The sequence below is a fragment of the Ciconia boyciana genome, chromosome 13 (assembly GCF_034638445.1).
Source record: "Ciconia boyciana chromosome 13, ASM3463844v1, whole genome shotgun sequence".
Classification (NCBI taxonomy): Eukaryota; Metazoa; Chordata; class Aves; order Ciconiiformes; family Ciconiidae; genus Ciconia; species Ciconia boyciana.
This window is the reverse complement of record NC_132946.1, coordinates 3,164,057-3,187,736: the sequence shown is the minus strand read 5'-3', so window position 1 is coordinate 3,187,736 and position 23,680 is coordinate 3,164,057. Positions and strand designations below refer to the sequence as shown.

The 23,680-nt window shown below is 39.8% G+C and overlaps 1 protein-coding gene across 2 annotated transcripts in view; it reads left to right on the top strand.

Moving 5' to 3' along the window:
* Window positions 1-23,385, top strand: part of EPN2 (epsin 2) — a 47,398-nt gene extending 24,013 nt beyond the window's left edge. The window contains exons 3-9 of one of the 2 annotated variants that reach the window (XM_072877868.1): window positions 8,928-9,040; window positions 10,570-10,662; window positions 10,931-11,087; window positions 14,210-14,380; window positions 16,010-16,102; window positions 17,041-17,256; window positions 18,856-23,385. In XM_072877868.1, the coding sequence (XP_072733969.1) occupies window positions 8,928-9,040; window positions 10,570-10,662; window positions 10,931-11,087; window positions 14,210-14,380; window positions 16,010-16,102; window positions 17,041-17,256; window positions 18,856-19,193 (1,181 nt within the window). In that variant the 3' untranslated portion in view covers window positions 19,194-23,385. The remainder of the gene's footprint in view (window positions 1-8,927; window positions 9,041-10,569; window positions 10,663-10,930; window positions 11,088-14,209; window positions 14,381-16,009; window positions 16,103-17,040; window positions 17,257-18,855) is intronic. The other variant, XM_072877869.1, reaches the window with a different exon arrangement.
* Window positions 23,386-23,680: the final 295 nt, after the last annotated feature.

The window sequence follows — 23,680 nt, the reverse complement described above, 5'->3', positions numbered from 1 at the left end:
TAGGAGATAGCTTGAAATATTGTTGTTTTCAATTTATGCTGATGGACTGAAATAATAGTCACTAAGGTATGCTGAGCGAACAAACCAAAACACCTTTGGTTTGTTCCACAGGGTTATTTCTTCACCAGCTCCTAACTTTAATTAGTGTATGTAACTATTGTTTGTCATGTTAAATGCTACCAGAGGCTTCAAACTATTCCTCACAGCAAGGATTGAGCAATGCAGGGTGTGTTTCTGAATTGTTGTTCCTTGGACACGTTAAGAATTTTGATGGCGGACTAGATGTCAAGAAGCAAGTTTGGTTGTTCTTTCAGTACAAAGTTGATTTACTGGATGCTCTCCTTTGCCTGCGTATGACTTTTCTGTGTATCTCTGTTTGCAGGATTGCTTTTGAGGTAATGATTTCTTAATCTTTTTTTGTCCTCCCCCATAAGCATGTACCTAAGAAGCTTTAGAAATATTAGGCTTTTTTTTTTTTTCCTTTAGGTTCTTCCTCTGTTGTAGACTCTCCTGGACTTAATTATCTATCAGCAAAAATACAGATGGTTGTTAGTTTTTATGATCTGTATCTTTTGAAGTTTTAATATGTTTCTTGTATGGTTTAATTGAGTATAGCAAAGCAAACCAGCACCTTACAAAACAGCTGTGCTGAGTGTTTCTGATAATGGAAAACTTTGTGTAGAGCTTTGTCCTTTACCCTAGGAAATGAGGAAGGAGTTTCATCAAAATCCAGACATTTAATCTGTTACATAAATGTAGGGCTATTCTTGTGCCTTCTAAATTTAATGGAAAAGATGCTTTTCATTATTTAAAGTGAAAGAGATTGTATCTATCATGTTTTCTTTTATTCTATAACGATACCCTTCTTTTGTTCTGAAAATACAGATTCAGTAAAAGATGTAAAAGGAATTAAGTTATGCTTAGCTCCTGGGAAATACTCTCCTTCTAACAGTTTTAAGATGCGGTTGCTGTTCGGTATATTCTGGTAGAATTGTCTTTCATTCCTCTGGGCCTTTGAAGAGGAGATCAGAGGCATTTAGAATTGCCATCTATAGCATGAGATTTGCCTATTAAAAATGTACATCCACCCTCTTTGCTAAATATTTAGCATGTCTTATTAACATTCAAATATAAATTTTGAGAGAGCGTAACAGCCTTTTTACCAACGTAGCTAAATGAAATGTTTCACCTCTCAGTGTTTTGGTAGTAGCGCATTTTACTTTTGTTCCCTGCTAGATGCAATGGGTGGGGATTGCAGATTTTGAGAATTCTTAGCTGAATGCATTCCCCTTACTTGAAAAGATTGTGTTTGGCTATAAAATCTCTTCATTTTTTTAATACTTTCAGCCAGCTCAGGCTTCTTTTCTTCTGCAAGAAAGAGCTTAATAGTTTCTCCAGGACAGATCACTAGGGGAACAAGTAACTTCCAGTGGATAATGTGTTGGGATTGTGCATGAGGGATCTCTTCCCCCTTCCGTCAGTCACTAAAAGTGCAGTATTGAATAAGTCAGTAGACCCTTTTTTGTTCAGTTTCTTCAGAATGTTGAATTAGCTGCACCGTACAGCATTGACTGTAAACGCTGCAATGCTCAAACTACTGCTCTTCTCCAGCTTCTTAAGCATATGCGTAGGCTTGTATCTGAGAGTGCGTGTAAGAATTGGTTTTTGTATTTGATGTTGAGCTAGAAAGGTTTTTCTTATAGAGTTGCTGGTCTTTGTGTCCTAGATTTATCCTTTATGAAAAAATAAAAGCAGTATTGATAGCCTGTATAGTGTGAGAGAATTCAAGATGGAGAAGGATCTCTTGACTGATGTACCATCGTCCCTCAGTACTGCAGGCAAGACACACTGGTGAATAAGGACGTTTTCCCCATTTTTTTTCCAGATGTTTTCATCTCATCTCTAGCAATCCTTTAGAAACTGTGGAAAGTGAAATGGTGAAGCATGATAGTTTTTAATAAAATCCTTTCCCCCAAAGCTTTGCCTTAATGACTCTGTTGGCCCTGAAGATCTCTGTGCTGTAAAGCTTGTATAATTCTAGAGAGTACATTATGGCATGTGAATATTACTGACTGTTGATGCAAACGTATGTAAAAGTATTAGTATGTTTTTACTATCTAGTCTCGTAATCTGTAAATGGAAGCCGAGAGAGATATGGTAAAGCTAAAAGCAAAAATAAAGCTCCTCCCAACCTCCATCTTGTCAACAATTTCTGACATACTGGGGACAATTGGCTATCTTTCAGCTTTAAACCAGGGACAATTAACGTTCAGATTAGCAGCTATTAAATATTCCATGACAAAATACATACAAGTTTTTATTAATTTTGGAAAATGTGTAAATTGTATGGAGTTGCATGAAATCTGATATCAGGTTTTATTTCACATTAAGAGAATGTTCTTGTGTGCTGCTGAAACTAAACCTACTGGGGAGAGGAAGGAATATGAGGTCAATATTTGAAATCTATTCGAGCAGTAGTTCCCCACCCCTAATCTGGCTTTGTGTCTAAATATTGTCTTTATGCTAGGTGTTAGTCACCCAGTTTTGAAAACTTCAGCCTCTTGTTCCTAGCCTTGTTTCATCTACAGCTGCCAATGACCACTTAAATAGGATTCTGGGTTTATGGCTGCATGGGGAAAAGTAGGGTGTTCTTAATATAGACCTCCTAAGTCTGAACCGTGATGCTGTTTCAAGCCTGGGAGTGCATGATAGAGTTTACTGGTCTTGATAAAGTCTAGTAACTGTCTTTTTAAACTATTCTTGCAGCAGAGGCTTACACAGGAATATTACTCTGTTGCTGCACTGGAGCCATCAGCACAGCGAAGCATAACCCACAGTCAATGTTGTGTGGCAGACAGTTTAGAGTACCTGCAAAACGCCATGCTCGAGCATCTCGGGCCTGCAGAAGCTCTTAGGAGACAGGGCAGGAGTGTAGGGACTCAGATTACCTTGTTCTTTCTCAGCCACCTTGGGAGCAGGTTAGTTGTGTTGTCTTTAGTGAACCTATCCGGATTGTCACAGTTGAGCTGTGGCTGCTCAGGAAGCAGGCGGTGTAGTCTGCTGCAGCTTCTCGTGGCTGGGGTGGTTACGGGAGTCAGGAAAGTGATGGAAAAAAACTTTACCAGGAGGGAAGTGACTGACAAAGCCAATTCCTTGGCACCCCTGCCCCCAGAAGATAGTGTGTTTGAATTAGTTTCAACTTTGAAGGATCCCTGGAAGATGCTGGTCCTCTCCCTGTACTGCCTTCATGTTTTAAAACCAAGTTTACTGAAGCCCTGCTTTTTAAAGAGGTCCAATCCTGGCCATCTGCTGCCTTGGGTTTGGGTTGCACTTAGAAATGTTGGCAGAGCAAGACTGGTGTGTGTTTTAATGTCCTGATTTCATTTACACAAATGTGGCAGAGTAGGGAACAACGCAATGTGCACAGTGTGACCTGATTTTAGAGGAGCACTTTGCCCGGAGGTAGGCTGCTTGGCTGAGAAATCAGATTCATTATACATACAGCCTACTTGATAAAAGATTGGTGAAAGATGGACTGAAAAGGGCTTTTATGGATCTTGTGAAATGCCAAGTCTGTTAACCTTACCTCTAAAGATTTTAGGAGCAATTTTCTTTAGCTGAAATAATGAGTTTTAATATTTGCAGTGATTATTCACATTAAGTTGACTCAATATTTAAAAACAGTTTTGTGAAGCGTCAGCAAGTTTGTGTTCACTGATCTATTTCAGCTTTGTCTCCTCTTTTGCTTGGAGTAGAAAATAATTCAGAGGAATTACTAATTTGGTTTTGACACTATAGGAAATTCAGAATGCTCCTGTTTTCAAAGTTTTTTTTATAATCTGTTCTGCATCTTTGCAGGTTGGAATACATCTCTGGCCTTCCATCTTAGTCAGGGAATATATGGCATATCATCCAGCAATGAATCTGGATGAGCTGTGTGGATAATTTCTGTAGTTTGAGCTGTCGAAGGAATTTGGTAGACTCCTGTGTTATCTGTCAGATGTCACTTGACAACTTGATTTAATCCTCTCATCATACTTTTATTTTTCTGGTGCTCTAAGTAAAGGTGGGAGATGCCATTGGTGTAACCACGCTTCTGTAGTTGCAATAAATTATCTAACTATGTCTATTAAGATGAACGTAGGGATCATCTGAGAGAAAAAAATGCTCTTTAACCAAAACAATCCTTAAGGATTTATTCAGTATTAAATGAATTTCAAAAGTGCTCTGTCTGCTTCAGTGCAATTAGAAATCATGCAGTACGGCTGATCAGCTCCACCTTGTCGCATTAATAGGTGCTATTAATTCTCTTCTTGTACTTGAAAGATCTCTTTAATTCCCAATGGAAAGTTGGCTTACACAATTCCTTCTAGATTAAGCAGTTTGCACGTGCCCTTTCATAATTGGAGAGGTTAGATTGGCTTTTTGAAAGTATCCTATCTTTTTGAATAGTCTTTCATTTGAAGACTAACAAGTGGGATCTCCGCTTGGTTCCCAAGTGAATTGCTATCCGTTTCTAAGTTCTTACGTTGATACTATCCTAATTTTTCAAGTCAGCCTTGGTTTTGTGTACCGATTGAGTGAGGAAGGAGCTTTTCTTTCTGAAAAAATGTGACGGAGAACTGAATTCTGTTCTTAAGAATGCCACCTGCAAATTATAAAGCTGAGGCTTATTTTCCATGGCACTCTGTGCCATCACTTGGTCTAGAGTGACATTAAAAAAAAACAAAACAAAAACAAAACACAAACACAAAACAACCCAAAAAACCAAGCACACTCTTCTTGAATGAAAATACTCAGTCTGATTTTTATGCTGGGACTGATTTTTAGCATTAATGTAGGCAATGACTCTGCTTTCTAGCTGTGTACTGCATATACACTTGAACTCACTAATTTAACCCAACCTCTAGACATCTACAGAGGTCTTTTAATATAGACAAAATATAGTAAACTACCAATAGATACGTATGAAAGACGTCATGGAGACAGATGGTGGGGCAGAATCCTGCTTTAGTGATTAACTGAGGTTGGAAATTATTTCCTTGCACTGCAGCTAGGGTCTTGTTGAGAAGACAGCCTGGTGGCATGTCTCCCTGCAGAAGCAGATACCCACGCAGTTGCTTCTGGGCAGCCCAGGGGGGCCGGGATCTCCAAATTCTCAAAGCAGCAACAAAGCAGGGCTTAGCAGGTCAGAATTGATCTATTGAGTCCCATCTTACATAAACATCTGAGTTAACTGTCATGTGCTGTGGGATAAGAGATTCTTTGTGTGGCAGCGATACTGTTACTAAGGCAATAACCTTTATGCCAGATCCTTGCAACTAAAACGTTAATGCAGGAGGAGGCTAATGTAGAAGGGCAGTTACAATACTGTGGGAATTTAGGAGTGAAGTTGCTGGATAAAACATGTCAGATTACTACCAAGAACAATGGTTTGAATTTCCCTTAATCCTTTTTCAAAAAATATGCTGGCAGCTATTTAATGTAGATGGTTTTATAACCACTGCAGAAGTTTAAACGTCAAATAGAAACATTTTTATCAATGTTTTTTTAATGTGAGGCCCAAGGAAGAATTTCAAATTGACAATTTTTTCCATTTTTGTAAAAGGAGCTCTGAAGTGCCTTTTAGAGTTAATAAAACCAAGTAGAATGAATTGCTGAAAAGCCTAAAAGTGAAAAGAAATAAGCTATATCTGTGAGACCCCTTATTATCTGTGTTCAGATCCTGGAGCTGCTGAATGCTGGTCTCTGTTGGGAGCTGTGAGGTAATGTAGCTCTCTGCCAAAGCAAGCCTGCCGTTCCCGTGCGCGGCTGGGAGGCGAGGACCCACCGTGGGAGGGCGAGTGAGACGCTTGGAGTAGGATGCAATCCCTGCTTCTTGCAGCTTTTTAGCGCAAAAACGATGTGTGCTGTTAAAAGCTGAAGCCGGTGAGCACTTTCAGTAAGTCGTCCTTCATGTTGAAATGGGAGGAAAACCAACGGAGTTAACTTAACCCATTTCACATCACTTTAAAGTCATTCTGCCATCAGCTTCTTAGTTGTTATGGAATGTAGGTATGTCAACAGAGATGGAAAAACTCCTGTGCAAAAAGTCCAGGAAATCACGTTCTTCCCCACAACTGCAGTTAAAGAAACAGAAGACCAGAAGGTACCTGCCTGATCATAGTCCACTTGCCATCTGTTCTCAGGTGACTATGTTGCTGTCCCATTTGTATGCTTATCCAGCTCTGTTTGGAAACCAGTTGTGACTCTCCTTCTACAATTCCTGCTGGAAAGCTGCTTCTTTCTGTTTGTATTTCAAATTTATTCATGGTCAATTTATACCATTAGTTCTTGCCCCTTTATCTTAAATAGCTTTTCTCACTCCACAGTATTTGCAAGCCTGATGTATTTAGCAACCATAAACTGCTTGATCTTCTTTTTGCAAAGATAAACACACAAAATACTCTCTATATTCAGAAGGGAAGTGTTTCCACATCTATTCTGTTTTGAAATAATCTGTCTTGGATTTGCATGACTAGAATTGCGTTTTGTATGTTAGATGAATTCTGACTAATGCTTTGATGCAGTAGTGCTAATGTTAATAATAGGTGTATTAGGTTAGCAGCTGGGAGTTACATGTTTTAGTACTTAAAGTTCTCTACATCTCTGTCACTTGCGGTTGATGCCCTCAATTAGTAGAAGATGGCATTCAAAGAAATTATTTTCTTTCTCTGTATCATTCCATGTTGATTGTTCCCTTCTCAGTCATCTGTTTTTCTAATATTCTTGTTTCTCCCTCTAGTTTGACAATTTATCTTAGCATTATCTTTGCATTTTCCCATAATCTCCTGCGTTGGTTTATTACATAATTTTTCTTGAGATTGGTCTTAAAGCCAGTTCTTGAGAAACTGTTAGTAAACTTCCTTGGTAGTAGACAGTATGACGTAATCTGTTCTTCAGCTGGTTCTTTACCTATTTCAGTTCTTAAACTACCCTCTGTTTAACAGTAACATCTGATTTAGCATCATAAAATGCTTTGCTGAGTCCATATAGATTTAACTTTACTGCTTTTCCTTTTGACTGACGAATCGGAGAAGGAGCTTTCCTGTTATGGGCTACCTTTGGGTAACCTCATGTTGACTTTTATCCTGTCTTCTTTTTAATTTTCTTTATTTTCATATTTAAGAATATTCAGACTTTACAAACATTTTAAGGTTGTGTTTTCCATGCTGTCAGACATCCTGTTATCTGATGCCCTGTTTATTCCTAGTTTTAAGTCTGTAATAGTCCATATAATATATTGGAGAGTCTGTCTGTGGCTGTTGGAGCAAAACGTACTCGTGAAGCAAGCTAAATTTAGATACTTTATATGAGAAAGAGTTGGAAAAAGCTATAGAATTGAGGTATGAGTAACATCTTTACAAGTGTGAAGTAGGGAGCTTGTTTGGTTGGCTTGAAAGCTTCAGGATCAGCACAACGTGGGAGGAATCGTTCTGGGTGATCAACTAATTTGTCCCTTTAGAAGTGGAGTGGGATGGGGTGACATATTGGGCGTACGGTGGAAAGGAAGGGTCATTCCTCGTTTACAGAGAGTCACCTTCCTTCTCGCCTGCTGGATGAGAGAGAAGGTTGCACTTTTTATTTTATAATGTCATTTTGGCCTAAAAGTTAGGGGGAGGCAAGACTGGGAAATACTTGGAGGACTGAAGTAGTGACTGAAAAAGTGTTGTGGGTTTTTTTTGGTTGTTTTTTTTTTCTTTTTTTTTAAATTACGGTTTGGCAATCTAATTTTTACATGCCTAGCTGACCTATTAAGAAGAAACATGATTTTTTTGAGCTTGACATCGTAGTTTAAAAATATGGTTCCTCTTTATTAAATGTCAATGTATATTTTGCCAAACTAATAATCATTCCAACCATTAAATACAAACTTCCTTGCCAAAGTAAGATAAAATTTCTGTATACATTATTTGGATGGTAGAGAATTATCTGAGAGGGGGGACAAAAATTGTTTAATTACTGTATAGTGATAAACCTATTAGTGTTGTCCCATTTGGATGGGAATTTCTGCATGCTGCTGTAGTGAAAACATCAGTAAAAGTATATTTTTGTTTTGAGAAATTGTGTATTTTAGCTGTCAAGCTTGACTGTTATTCAGGGAGGAGTGAGGGAGATTACCACCTGCTAACTTAGCTAAGAGAGGTCTTCATCCAAAGAAAGACCAACCAGCAGCAAAAACCAAACCACCCCTAACATATATACCAAACCTCTTTTTTCAAACAGAGAATGATACAGTATTTTTGTAAATTTTGAGTATGAATAGCTGGCTTGTTGGTCTCTGAGCCTGCCTAGCAGTTAAGAATAGTTCTTTATCTGTCCCATTAAGACTGTATTATTTTACAGAAAAGTGGGTGGTATCCAGTTTTAGCCTGGTATTGGCCAACTCCCAGCAAATTCTTACTGACATTGTAAGACGTAAGAAATATCATTCAAGAAAACATTTGTTGATTAATTCTGTAGTTTTTTAAGTCAGTGTCCTGCCCCCCCCCCCCCCCCCCCGCCCCAGGCTCTGATATGCTGGGACAGGGTATCCAGCATTTGTTGGTGATGCTTCTTGATATTACAACCCCACTAACACAAACAGCCTTTGTTTTCCAGGAGGGTTTTTCCTTTAAAGCAATTGAACTGCCTTGCAAAACTCTCCCTGCTTAATTTTTCTGGCTTGTTAACCTCAGCCTTGGTACGAGCTTTATTTCTGACAGTTCAGGGAGCTGATGGTGGTTGGTGAGTCGGTAGCCCCAGGCACCCTGGGGGCCTATCGCTGTGCTGGGGACCTTTGAGAATGGCTGTGTGAAAGTGGGGTGGTCCGGTCAGAGGAATAACCAAACCTGTTATATATCTTTTTGTTGTTTGGTGTTAAATTTGCTGGCTTTTGTCTCCAACAGCTACATCCCCTCGAGTTTCCTCGGAGCTCGAGCAGGCCCGGCCTCAGACAAGTGGAGAAGAGGAGCTCCAGCTGCAGCTCGCGCTGGCCATGAGCCGGGAAGTGGCGGAGCAGGTCAGTTCCCGTGTAGGTTTTCCAAAGTGTCTATACTTTGATAGTGGAGACTACAGTCCTGTTTTTTTCAATGGCAGCTTGGCTTTGCTCCAGGTGGAATAGGGGGAGAGAAAGGCTGTTTTGGAAGATGTTGCTCTTTTATTTTTTGGTGTTTTTTTTTTTTAAACCTCTTTTTAAAGTAACTGCAGCCTCCGAGCTGTTGAGACTAGTGGAAGATGACAGTCACTTTGCAAGAAGACTTTGTGTGGGAGGATGTTAATCATCACATTACTGAAGATGTTTTCAGTTAAGAAGAACTGAAAACATGACTAGTCCTGAAAACCTTCATTAATGGGGCCAGCATAAGAAATGTCGGTGAATTCTGATTACAATGAAATCTTGAATGATCTGCTCATTCGGTGAGATTGTCCGGAACAGAAGGGTGGCCTAACACAAAGTACTAGAATTTATAAAGAACCTGGTTTAAAATAACTTGGCTCCTAATCTATCACACAGGTTATGTTACTGTGGTAATTCTTAGGAGGTTCGTTCTGAATTTGGAGTAAACTCTGTCATTGTGGATAAAGTTTACTGCATATTAATATATTAACACAGTTGTTGAATCTCAGCTATGAGTGAAAATTCAAGTCAGCCTGCTGAGTGTCTCCAATGTTTTAGAGGCTTCCTGTGACAATTTTAGCTTACTGCTGTATGTTAGGCATTAGTATCTCTGTGCTTGGAAAGGGAAACTATCACCCTGTAAACTTTGTCATTATTGAGCAATAAAGTTAAAGAAAATAAAAATCAGAATCTATCAGTTGAAATAGCTTAAAAAATCGCAAGGGAAGTATCAGCTGGGGAATTAGTCAGCTTCTGAAAGATGTGATGCAAGCAAAGATATTTAAAGTAGTTAAATGTACCACAAATATGGTAGTTTACAGATGTGAAAAACCTACAAAATACGCCTGGAGTTGGCTCGAGTAATTCACTTAGTGTTCTTTATAGCAGTTGCATCAGTTGTGGAGGGTAGCTGACAAAAGCCTGGAAAAGTAAAGTTTAAATCACTGTGTCCTTCAGTGGTGATTTGAATGTTCAAAAACATTACAGTAATTTAAAGATGGGACGTTTACTTTCTCTTTCAGTTCTGTGGTGTTTCTAGCATTGTAACTGAATTTTTGGAAAGAATGTTTCATTTATACCTTTCTCATTAGGAGTGAAACAACACGAGGGTAAATTTCAGTCAGCAAAATGGATGTTGTTATGATCACACTGTTACACTGGCGTTACAGGGTCAGGGTGCTCCTGACCTCTGTTTGAGGCGAGAATCACAAGAAATTTTTTTTCCCCACTTGAGTTATGTACAAGTTACAGCAAATAATCCTGGCAATCCCACTGCGCGTGCCTGTGGTGCGCATCACTCCTAGGGTGGCAGGGAGTACTGCCCAGGCCTTCCCTGGCAGTGTCCTGCCAAGGGGGCTAGATACCTGGAGGGAGCAAGCAGCACAGTCTAGGCTAATGGTCTATATCAACAGTGTTGATTTCCTTTGCAGGAGGAGCGCCTCAGACGCGGAGATGATCTGAGATTACAGATGGCTCTGGAGGAGAGTCGCAGAGACACAATTAAAATTCACAAAAAGAAGGAGGTAGTGCCTTCGACTAAGAAATTCCCGGTTATGCTGCCAAAAGCTGAAATACAGTAACACAAAATAGCTTAATACTGAGCTCTTTTATGCTTTTGGGATTGCTTTGTTGTATAGCTTAAAGCTTCTTCCGTGTGGGTTAAATTTCAAACTACTAGTCAATGCAGGTGTGTAAAAGGAAAAAAAAATAAAATTGCTTCTTCACTCTCATGGGTTTGTACTTCAGATTGGTAATGCTCTTGATTAAAGCTCAGGTTATTCCTGCCCTCAGCATACCACTTTGTTGGACCTAATGGATGCCCTGCCCTCGTCGGCACCAGCCCCACAGAAAACAGAGCCTTGGGGACCTCCTGCTGTTGCAAACCAAACTGATCCCTGGGGAGGATCCACAGTTGCAGCTACTGCCTCTGACCCATGGCAATCATTTGGTAAGAATAAACTGCCAGAAGGAATGCTTATTTAAAAGTTTTTGCTTTTTAATGTTGCGCTTTTCAGAGTTTCTCAATGTACAATGTCATGCTTGATTACGACAGTATATTAGTCTGTTTTGATTGTTTCCCGTACTCTAGAACGAATGTTCCCCTAACTCATTTCGAAGCAGAAACAAATGGAAGTTGCACTCTGTTCCTGCTTTTTAAGTGGCTGGGTTTTTGTGTGTGCATTTTGAATCTTAAGAAAGAGGAAAAGAGTGAAGCTTCTGTCATCTTTGTACAGGAAAAACAACGTGTTTCAGACTGGGGAGATGCTCCTGCTTTGACTGCTAGTTGTGTCCAGTGTCCTGGGTTTAGACTCTTGACAGTATTTAATATAGTACTTAAGCAGAGTCCTATGGTTAGGAAGGCCATAGATCTGAATTACCATGTCTTAATTGCTCCTAGTGAAATGTGATGTGTATACTGTCAGAACCAAACGGATTAAAGTGTTTAAATAGAGATTGTTCTACTAAACAAAAAAGTGGAGGTTACCATTTTAAATATTCACTGTGTTTCACAAGCTTTTGATGCTAAATTAATGGAATCTGTTTCTGAAGTGAAAGATCCAGTGCTTCACATCTTAAAGAGCAATTAAGCCCACTTTTTTGCTTGTTTGCTTGTGTGTGTGTTGCTGCCTGTGCAGTGTGCTGTTTTCTAGGTTAGCCAGAGTCTGTCCAAGGAGTTACTCCTTTAGTTAAGAAAGTTGATGGTTCCTCACAGTACACGTTAAACGTGCTACATCTGTGGAATTGGAGCTGGATCTGGTTTTTGTTGGCTTTGGATTTTTTCCTTTTCTGAGGGACAGGGGTTTCTGTGCAAATGGAAGCTTTGTTGTGAAGACTAACAGCTTAGTTCTGTCAGTTTTGCTTCAGGCTGGTGATTCTACGACCTCTGCTATAGAGTGCTTCAAAGTCATTTGCATTAGCATTCAACACACCACCGTCCAGATTCCTGGTGAAAATTTTGAAGTTTAATAATGAAATGCATTTTTTTTTTTTCCTCCTCATGGTGACGTTAAAGGCACCTACATAGCTGCTGGGCCAACTACAGTTCATTGTTCTAAGTGTAATCTGTTTCTTTTTTGGTGATAAACTGCAGGCATGATATCAGAAAAAGTCCAAGTTTTGGGCCCTAAGGCTGTTCAGCATATCTTTCTGTGGTTAAAAACCAAACAAAATCCACCTTCTTCAAATCTCGTGCTCGATATATCATCCTCTGACAAGGTTTTCCTTGCATCAGTTGCAGCTGTAGCATTTCCTCTCAGCGGCTCCCAATGCCATAGAATAACCCCTTGTTCCAGCTTGCTGGTTACTTGGCTCCCAAGGATAGTCTTGAAGATGTAAGATTTATGAATTTGACTGCTAATAAAAGAATGACTCACTAAAGTGTATTTATCAAATCCTGCATATGCTTTGGCATTTCAGTAGAGATAATGGAAGCTACGGGAAGGTATCTTCCCAGGTGCTCTAATTTTGTGCACTCTCTTTATGAAAGAAAAGACATTTTTGAAAGCTTCCGTTTATGGGAAGTGCTGTCATTAGCATTTCTTGTACGGCATTGCTCGTAACTCAGCACTAAGAGTAGATAAAGGAAATGTAAGTACCGGTGTGGCAATAGTTGGATTTACTCAGAGAATTGTAGCATTTCCTGGGTTTGAAGCTGTAGCAAGACCATGCTGCCTGTTGATGAAACAAAGGCCAACATTGCAAATTGGAATTTGTGCCCCTGTGTGTAGCATTGAATTGGTTTTCAAGAATATTGTGATGCCAAGGGGGTTTGTATGTAGTTTTAAAAAAATAAAACAATATTCAGTTGTAACTTGAAACCCACATGGTGGTTAAAGATAATAGCCGTGTACCGCATGGGTAATTCTGTTCTACTCTTGGATTATACGGTTGTTCTCATTTAGTAATTAAACCATGACTGGTTGAAAAGTTTCAGTGGGAAGAAGAAATGTGTTTGCACGTACTATCTGACTTGAAGGTAATTGATCACTGTAGAGTTGTACAGGATGTGCATGTAAAGTACTAGGTTCCCATTCCTGCATCCTGATGGCCGGGGAGGGGCAGCGGGGATGGACGACATGAGAACAAAGCAAGAGTGATACCTTCCAACACAGACCCGGCCCACTGCAAATCTGAAATGTGATTTGCTTCAGTGGTCCTGGGGTTTGATAAGCCAAAATAGTTTCATTTAATGGTAGAAGGAAGAAGAGGTCACCAAAGCTGAAAAGCAATAAATTAGTAGGTTGGGGAGGAAGAAGAAAAAACTGGCAGGAAATTGTATAGTGAGGCAAGTTTCTTTCTCTTTCCTTCTCCCTTTACTGCCTTAATTTGTCACTTTACACTAGGAAGCCCTAACCTTGTGCACAGCCTGAAGCAGTTTGGTAATCTGAATTTGTAGGAATGAAGAGTTGTCAGCATCTTCCAATAAAAATGGGAATCCTGAACATACAGGCATTGGGTTTAAAAAAGAAAATATGGGAACGTGTATCAGTGGACAGCTTAGATCTGTGTCAGGAGGAGTGCCTACAATTGGGAATAAAAAAAGCACAACTAGCTCAGGGAAGCTGATTATATTTTTATAAAATGCCAGTATGGTTAAAAGAGTTTGAAAACTATTCCCTTTGAATCCTACAGATTTCTTTTCTTTGTCCAAGTTTTAATGTTGTATATTTCGTACCTTTTACATATAGGCTTTTTAGAAAACTTTTTTCCCGTGAGTTCATAAATATACCCTGTGATTTAGGTTACCTTCAGTCAGATATTGTCTGTTGTGGTGGCAATGTCTGGAACAAAAGCAAGTTTATTTTCTTGTTGGAACTGCAGATTTTTTAAATTCAGTTTCAAATGCGAGATTTGTTTTATTCATGTGTCTGCAGAAATTTACTTGTGCATGTTGTTCAGTATGTATGACACAGATGCTGAGACTTATCAGTATTCCTACTGTTGAACTGCTTCACCTATTTATGTTTAGTATTAATTGGCAGTAATGGCTCATAAGAGAGATTAATCTCCAAGGAAAGCTTTCCAAAGTGAAACTGTACTGACTTGTGTTCCTGCTGGCTCTTTTTGCAGGTGCCAAACCAGCTGCTTCCGTTGACCCTTGGGCAGCACCAGCAGGATCCACAGCTCAGCCTCTGTCCAAAAATGTTGACCCTTGGACTCCTGCTCAGCCATCTTCTACTGCAGCAAAGTCTGTGGATCCTTGGGGACCAGCACCTGCAAACAAACCCCTCTCTGCTTCTGGTGAGAAATGGTCTCATCTCATATCCATGTTATTTGAGTAATGAAGGTGAAATCGGAATGATTTTCTTGCGTTGCTTGGCTAAAAGAAGCTATGTGCTGAACAATTTGCAGAACTGGTCTGTAAAATAAATGGGAGTTGTAATAGCTGGAAAAAGAACTTCAAATGTAATTATTCTGACTTAGAGCTCTGAATTCATGTTGCTTCTTCGTGCTCTGTCCCTTCTACATTCTTTTATTGATATGTGTGGATGCATGCTGAGCACTTACAGCTGCTGCTGCTGTTGAGTTTTTAAAATGGGTTTTATCTTTAATTAGACAAGGACTTAATTTCTGGAAATGAATGATACTATAATTTTGCCTTTCGTCATGATAAATAGCTATGCAGATAGATGTCTCTGCAGCGTAGATTGACAGGTTGAGCAGCTCCATGCTCTGAGGAGGCTTTTAGAGGTGCAAATGAAGGTTTGTTACTTCAGACTGAGGGTGTGAAAGCTATCCCTAAGCCCTTGTGTAGCAAGATGCAGAAAGTGCTGATGTAATTGTCTATTCATGCTCTGTAACTAATGCAACCTTGATGAATCTTAATACCTGGTATTTTCATGTTGGCACCGTGGCTAAATGCATCCTAAATTGCATTGTCTGCTAGTACGTACTGATTTATCTCAGTACCTAATAAAGAGAGGAATCAGAGTACTGCAAAAATTGTCTAATCAGCTTTTCACTGGGCAAAGGGCAATAACTGGATCATTATGAGAATTATTCTTTAACTATGGTGGGTCTTTGTTCTTGATAAGAAGTATTGTTGTTATACACAATCTTCACTTCTTCTCTTGTGTTTTTGTCTTTTTGTGCTCTTTATGGAGCTAAGTTCGTACCTTCATTTGCTTGATATGTGTTGAAGGTTAAAACTAAATTAGAAAAACATTTCAACTAATTAAAAAAAAAAAGCAAACTTTAAAGCTTTTCAGGAATGTGATTGCTGTTCATTTAGGTGTGGTTTTTCTTCCTCCATTTTGAGGTAAGGGTGTGTCCACATTTTGAAAATGTTATGTTTTCGTTGGTTGCAAACTACGGGCAAGTGCTGGTGCTTTAGCTAACAGGGCCTTACCATCTCTACATGGCGTAGATAACCTTTTCTGCTGCATTCTTCCTCCTCTTAACTTTGGAAGCGTAAGTCAAATCATCACTTAAGTGGTAGCAATGCCACATTTGTCTTTGGAACTGTATTCAGAAGTGTGTTTTACTTGAGGGCTGATTAACACGCTTTATAGTTTAGTAAATTGCTGTTCTCTTCTTCCACAGCAATATATGCCTGCCTATATGTCTCTCTAGTGCAGACACTCAGTAAAATCCCAGCATGCTAAGGTGTGCCTTACATTGTGGTTTAAAAGCTCATTGCTCTGAATTAGTTGGCTAACACTGTAAGAAAGGATAGCTCTCGGACGTTATGCTTCTCCCTGGTCCTAGCTAAGAGTAAGAGCACTCAAGCTGACCTGAACTGCTGCCCTGGAACCTGGCAGAGTGGCTTCTTGGTAACATGAATGGGTTAGAAATTGCTTTCAGTAGGATCAGGTGTGTGGTGCAACTGAAGATGTGTTAATGACAGGGCTGTCTTGTTGTTTTGAACAGGAAGTACATCTTTTGACCTCTTCAGTAATTTGAATGGTACAGTTAAAGATGATTTTTCTGAATTTGACACACTTCGAACTTCCAAAAAGCCAGGTATGAATCAAATTCTTAGCATGTGGACAGTTTGGGTGATAGTCTCAGCAAAAAATGTCTCTATTCTTAAATTTTATTTTAAAAAAATAAATAAAATTGACTTTCACAAAGGAAAAGATTAAAGTTTGTGATAATGCAGTAGTAAAAGCTCGTTGCTAACATTTTGGCCTGTGCATGAACTTATGGGGAATGGGTCTTTTGTGTTGTAAGCCACAGAATTTCACTCTCTAACCTTTCACTGCGTTGACCCAGAAATTGGTTTGACTTCGAAATTTACAGCATTCAATGTGCTTGGAGTATGGCTTGTGCTCAGAGAATCAAACAGAACAATGTTGACTGAATTTCTCAAATGTGTAAATTCTAGTGTGTAACAATAGCAGGAAGAGGAGAAATACACTTCTATGAATGCTTTAATTTATTTTTTATTTGGTCGTTAGTCACTAAAATAAAAACTGCCAGACCTTGACGTATAAGTGCTTTGATACTATGTACTTTCAGGATGATTCTGTCTGAAAGAATGGTAACTAATTCAAAGCTGGGCTAGGCTTCTTTAACACAAAAGAGAAAACCTGAGTGCAATCTAGCTAGGAAGGGTGCAGCAGTGTACTGCAAGGGCAGAAGCCAAAGCTTTTGAATATCTTTTCTTTGGAGACTCTTATTCCCATCTGTTGCGGCATAGCTGTGAGAATATTCATCAGGGCAAATTAGGTAGCGCCTTCAGTAGTGCAGTGCAACTCTAACTGTAGCTTCTTCATACTCTTCTAAAGAACATTTATCTGCTTGCATGCTATAAGGGTGTAACATGTACTGAAACATTTAAATCTAATACAAACATTAGAGTTTAAAACATTTCTGCTGTCAGAGACTTCAGGGTTTTCTTTGCTTGACTATGTAGATTTAACAAGATAAGTTTTGTTTTTCTCTTTGTGTTGTTTCAGCTGAATCAGGTTCCACTTTGCCATCTCAGCATAGCGGTACCACAAGTCCTGATCTCTTTGATTCCCAGCACTCAAGCATGACATCAGGCAAACAGAGTGCAGCTCGGAAAACCCCTGAGTCTTTTTTGGGCCCCAATGCTGCTTTGGTGAACCTGGATTCACTGGTGTCTAAGCCGCCGCAACCTGTTACTTCACTGAATCCATTCTTGGCACCAGGTCTGTTTCCGCATGTTCCTTCAGTTTTCTATTTTAGCTTTCCCTTCCTATAGGAAAACTCTGCATAACTCAGTCCTATTGGATTTCATGTAAGCTGGTTTGGGCTTGTTTTTCTTGATTACTTCAGCCAACAGATCATGACTGAGAGCAGGAGGGTGAGGCATCATGGTTTCAAGGCGTACTGCTGGACCCTGAGTTTCTACTCTTGCGTCTGCAGCAGATCTGCTGGCTGAGCTTTGTTCAAGCAGTTTCTCTTCCGCTTTTGCCCTTGCTCTCTCAAAATTATCTGTGTTAGAAGGCGGCTTTGGGTTATTGAAAATGGCTGAGCTAAAGCTGATTGATTGTCAGAACAGGTAAGATGTGAACGTGTGCCACCAGAGTATCCCTTGAGAAGGTAATAGGTAGTAGGTTCTTGTGGAATCAGGTGGGAATTGCCCTTTTGCGTGTGCTACAGCAGGCACAGTAGCGTCTCTGACTGCAACCTGAGGTTCCAGATAGCAAACTCTGCAGTATAATTTAGTGGGTTGCTGGTTAGGCTTTCTTTAGGCTAGCATGATAAACCAGTTTTGATCAAAACACACTCTCAGTGTATTTTGAAAAAAATGGGCTGTTGCAGTTCTCCTGTAAATTGGCCCCTGTTAGAAGTGAGCCTTTACTTATACCAGACTTACATGGTGACACTAAACACGTGGAAGATGTATGTATTTTTTAAAAGCTGTTCATATGCACTAAAATTTCTGTGTGACCCTAGTATGGTGAAATACTTTAAAATGCTATGACAGCATTTATTTTCTTCACTCTTCCAATGGAAAAAAAATGACAGCTTATTAAACTCCTTGGGTAGGAAAAACCCAGTAATTCTGAACAGCCTTGGCAGTGTTTAGCAAGAGGAAGTCTGTGTATCTGCCATTACCGGTTACTACAAAAAGTTTATAAGGGGTCACTGGGCCATCCAAATAACGCTATACATATACGGTAACAGGAATTTGTAGTGTTGGCAGCAGTCCAAAGAACCTCAAACGCTGGGAAAGTTATTCTCTGCTTTTTTCTAGCACCGCTGTAATTCGGAAACAACTTGTTTACTTTATGAATTCTTGTCAAAACTCAGTGCCAAAACATGTACAGCTTCTAAATGGAGTTCACTGGATGAGATCTTGAAGCGAATGCACAAATCTGCAGTAGCTAGATTGCAGTAGAGGAGTACACAGAGCGTGCAGTTCTCTTCCGTAATGCAAATTCTAAGTAGCATTTTTTTTAAAAAAAAATAGTGATCTGGATGTCATGGTTAGGCATGTTCCAGGTAACCAAATTTAGAACCTGTCTCTCCAGTGACTACTATCAGAAGTGGAAACTGTTGGTCAGCGAAGGGATGTTTTGTGGCATTGATAGGTTCAAGGAAACAGACTGTACTTGTGCACCAGTGCAGCCCCAGTTTGCTGAATGGCATCCACGCAGGTTTCTCTGCAGGGTCTTTTGGGGTTGGGAGCATGTGGGGATGTACAGAAGGTGCGTTCTTTGCCAGAAAGGACGATCTCCAAAACCTCGTGCTTACGGAGGTGCGATCTCTTTCCCTCTTGCCCCTTCTTCTCTCAAAACTAGGCGCTGCTACAGCACCAACTCCAATCAACCCCTTCCAAGTGAATCAGCCTCAGCCACTCACTCTAAATCAGATGAGAGCGAGTCCTGTGATGGGAACCAGCCCTTCTTTCAGTGCTGTGCCACCGATAAGCATGGAGCCAATACCTCTGTCTTCCATGGCCCCAGTGCCTGTGGGAATGGCACCGATACCAGCTATGGGCACTGTGGCATCTATATCAAGGATGGGCCAGGGGCTGAACGTGAGCATTGCAGGATCAATGACCCAACCTCTTCACAGTACAGGAATCCCGCCGTCAGCATCCCAGTCTACAAATACAACTAACCCTTTTCTCCTATAAAGACCCAATTAAAGGAACTTTCTTTTCATAGTGTTTCCAGGCTGAAGTCTTTACAGCAAAATGAACGTGGCCTGGCTTGTGTGGACTGAACGGTGTATAAGAGACTTGGAAGTAGATTTGCAGTTTACAGTTATGATCTTTGAAGAGTTGTCTCTACTTACCAGTTAATCTAAATCTAGTCTTTGCTACAGATGGTACCTTACTTTGGCTTGTTGAGCATTATGTGAAATGTTCAGACTTTTCACCAAAGTTAGATTCTGCCCATTTTGTTACTTTGTTAATCATTTCAATACACTTTCTAGGGAGAACCTGCCATTTTAAACTCCGTTGGCTATTTTGTAGATGTCAGATGATGTGCTGGATCCTGAAATTACTATTTCCCTGCATCTGTCACTTCCTATGCCCATATAATAGACCTGAGATTCAGAGTGCTAGTGAATGTTTTGCACATAACTATACACAGTTCTAGACTGTTGGTTCACCCATAGTCCTTACTCCTAGAAGAGAACGATTCGGAGGGCCCAGGTGGCTGGTTTTTATGCATTAAACATTGCAACGCAAAATCGCACTGCTTTGGTATCAGAGGTTTGACCGAGAAAGCAAGCTTGTCTCAAAAGGAAAAAAAAAACAAACCAGACAAAACCCGAGAACATTCTCAAGTTGTCAAGTATAACGTGTGCTGTTGTATGCAGTGTTGAATTTGTACACTACTCTCTAAGGACTCCTGAGGAACTCTCTGTGAGTGGCATGCTGCACTCGTGCTGAGTGAGTGTCCTGCTCTGTGCTTGTCCAGTACCAGCTTCGTTTGGAAGTTATCATGTGTATTTTGTTTTTATTTGACTTACAATGTGAGTTGAAAGAAAAAAGAAATAGAGTGGGACAACTTTGAATTCAATTTCACCGGGGCAAGCTTTAAAACTAATTCAGGCTTAACCTTGCTATATGCAGTTACTCTTGTATACTTTTGCACATATTTTGTTTAGTACAGTTTCATATTTGAGTTTGCAGAGTTACCTAATAGTCCTTTTTTTGCTAATTTTTATAATGTGGTTCTTATTTAACTGTCTGGTTTTGATAGATTTATCAAGTCTGGCTGAAAAATTAAGATATTGGCAAATGTCATTTTTATGGTTTTAATGCCCTCTTATTTATGGTTTTAGCTCTTTGTTTCTGTAAAGAGAGTTTAAAAGGGAAGATTAACACTAAAATATTTACTTTTAAATGAAGTACTCATAATGCAAATCGAAACAAATTCTCGTGACTAATTATTTTTAGATGAATTGAATTTGAGCATAACATGATTTAAGACTACATTAAAAAGAAAAAACACTAAAGTCGCCTTTCCCTTGATTTGTTCCCGTTTTCCGATTACCAAAATGGACAGACGTTTAGCCTTTATGAAGATCGGAAGAGAGGTTTTTTCTTGTAATACTTCTTGAGATGTTAAAAATTCTAATGTACAAACACGCCTCTAATTTTATTGACTAATTTTTCTTAATGAAAGGTGCACTCCATATTAATAACCAGTTCCATTTACAACTATTAATTGTAAGCTGAACTATACATTTTAACTTGCATGTCTGGACTCATCGGCACTAAACCACGCTCAGGTTTCAGCCAGTGTTTCTGGTGGAAACCTGGCCTTCTCAAAGGCGGCAACGTTTCTGAGCTCTGCTTTCACAAGCCACGCAGACGTCCGCAGAGCATGTGGAAAGGGATATCCCAGTGCTTGCTACTGCCTTGAGGGCATCTCTCTGAATGAACTGATGCATCTTGGTGGCCTTTCCCTAATTAGAAGTGGGGGGGGGGGGGGGATAACCAAAACAAAGAAGCTGAAAGAAATTGCCAGAGTTGTGTGTTCTGGTGTAATGATGCTGTGTGGGACTGTGCCAGCCTAGGGTCGCGTACTGCAGGAAAGAGGGGCTGGCTAACGTGGAAGGGACTGGGTTATATCTTTTGGTGGGTAGGGGAGGCTGAAAGACTATCAAATCTAGGGTACAATCACAGATTTTAGCTGTGTAGGTCAGTGTAGCTCTATTAGTATACGGAATGCTAAATGTGTGGATGTTTCTATGCAGATTGTTCTATCCTCTTGAATGCTGTTGAATTTGCAAGTAGGATTTGGAATATTCATCTGCTCTTGTTTTTATATAGGAGGAAAGAGAATTACTGTCCACACCCAGTATGTCTTTAAGAAAACAAAACAAAAAACCATTCATGTTGCCTTTCAGAGTAAGGAAAAATACTTTACTTTTTTGTTGTTGTTGAAGTTATTGAGAAGTGTAGACCAGGAAGGGTGTGATTCTTGCAGATGGGGGGGGAAAAAGTGCTTTCCAATTGATCTGTGGCAAGATTTATCCTTTGTTATTTTTCCAATTTAAATTTATCAACAGTGCAATTGAGGTCACTTGATGTTTTTCCCTTAGTCTGCCACCTGAACGCATTTGCAACAGTTAGATGGGGCATTGTCTATTCAGCCAAAAAGTTCTAACTGCATCCTCTCGTTAAACACTAGGTAACTTTTTGGAGGCAAGATGGGGTTGATAGTAGGTATTTAAAATGATGAAGTCATCTACAGTTCAGAGTCATGATCTGTCACCATGAATTGATAAAATTGTGCTGTTGGTCTGGTAGGAAGCCCTAGCTTAATGAAACTGCTGAATGGCAAATTGTTGCTTTTACCAAGCCACTTCTGTAAGAGCTGTATTACTTTTACATTATATATATATATATATATATATAGACATATATCGCACAATAAACCATGACAAGGCACTCTGAAGAGCGATCAGCCCAGACTGCGGTGCTGTAAAGCATTAGGCTAAGGACTAACCGTGCCCAGATTCCCAGCCTGACACGGGCGTTGTGGCAGGAGCCGAGTTCAAGAGGATAAGCGGCTGTTTTGGTAAATCTGCTTGGTTCCTGGGCTGGAGACGTGCCCGTGTCTCAAGTGCCCTGCAGGCGTGGGGTGCTGCAGCAGTGTTGCTGAACGGTGGTTGCTGTCCTAGCCAGGTGAAGCTTCAGTTGTGTCCAGAATGGTAAATCTCTTTTCGCGATAATTTACCTGCTCTCCAGAATAACTCTTCCTCCCTCCTCGCCATCCCACTTCTTTTTGCATGGAGGACGTGTGCGTATCCGATCACATCTGCTCTGGAGTATTTCTCCAAATGCATTTCCCTCTTCCCCTTCTTTTCTCACTTGCAAATATTAAAAGTGCTTTTGATTTTTAAAATGTTAGTATCCCAAAATAGCCTTACTGGTCAAATTGACCAAAGATAAAGTGTTAAATATTTTGTAAAAAAAAAAATAAAAAAAAAATCTTGGCATAATTTTAAACCCAAAATAAGCTCAGTTATTTATTCAGTTTTATACTATATAGAAACTAAACTACATTGAGGGGACAGGGAAGGAAAACCATGGTGGGTTGTGGTGTTTACAGTCTTTTTGAAGTCCCGTAGCTAAGACAACTATTGTTATCCATCTTCCCTTTTGCTGTTACAGTTTCTAATGTGTACTGTATGTATTAATATTGCACAAATTGTGGAGAAATATATGGTTTATTTTCACAGCAGAATCTCACAAGACTCGCTTCCTTTACAAGTGTTACAATTTAAATATTTACCAAACTGTTTTCATAATACTGGGAGCCGGCTGCTTTTTATGAATTTGTGCTGACTATTGACATTATTTACTGTATAAATAATTTATCATTTGTACTATTGTATCATAATGTCTGTATCTTTGTGTCATTTTTCCCAAGCGATGTCACAAATGTGATATTTAATAATGCCATCAGAACAGTGGAAAGACAAGGGGTTTGTAGGTGACTGGTCAGAATTAAAATTGTATTGCTTATATTCCAGCCGTGTTGCTTTTTCAAGACTCTGCGTAGTGTTTATAACCCCATTCAGAAAAACTGTCGCTGCCATGCTTGATTTAGTTTTCAAGAAAGTTGATGGATTGGTTGAGATGATTTAAGGTTTGTGCTAAAAGTCCTAGGTGCTAGGAGGAATCTAACGGTTATTGAGAGTAATGCTTCTTGTACATTGTCAATGTGATTTCTTCGATGCATTCATCACTTTCCTGGGGCGGGCCTGCTCTTACTATGAGAAAGGAGGGTTTCCTATAGATCACTTAAATCGGACTCAGTTGAGACCTTACTAACTCAATAAAAATGAAGACTTGTTGTGTTGCAGGTGACTGAATTGCTTCTTTAAACCACGTTACCCTTTAAACAGCTCTTTTGGAGGGATGACCAAGTACCGTCTCGGTGGAGGCTTCCGTATTTATGTCAAGACAGAAGTCTGGGGAAAGCGTGACTTTTAAAGCCATCGCTGATGGAATAAGGGTTGGGGAACTGTGACAAAACTGACTTTGGGAGTCCTCGCTTCCCGCTTTTGCAGTGGTTCAGTCTTGCCCTTCCCGCAGCATTGGCTCTGCCCCATCGATCAAGTGGCCTTGCAGATGGGGTAGCAGGGAGCCTGCCT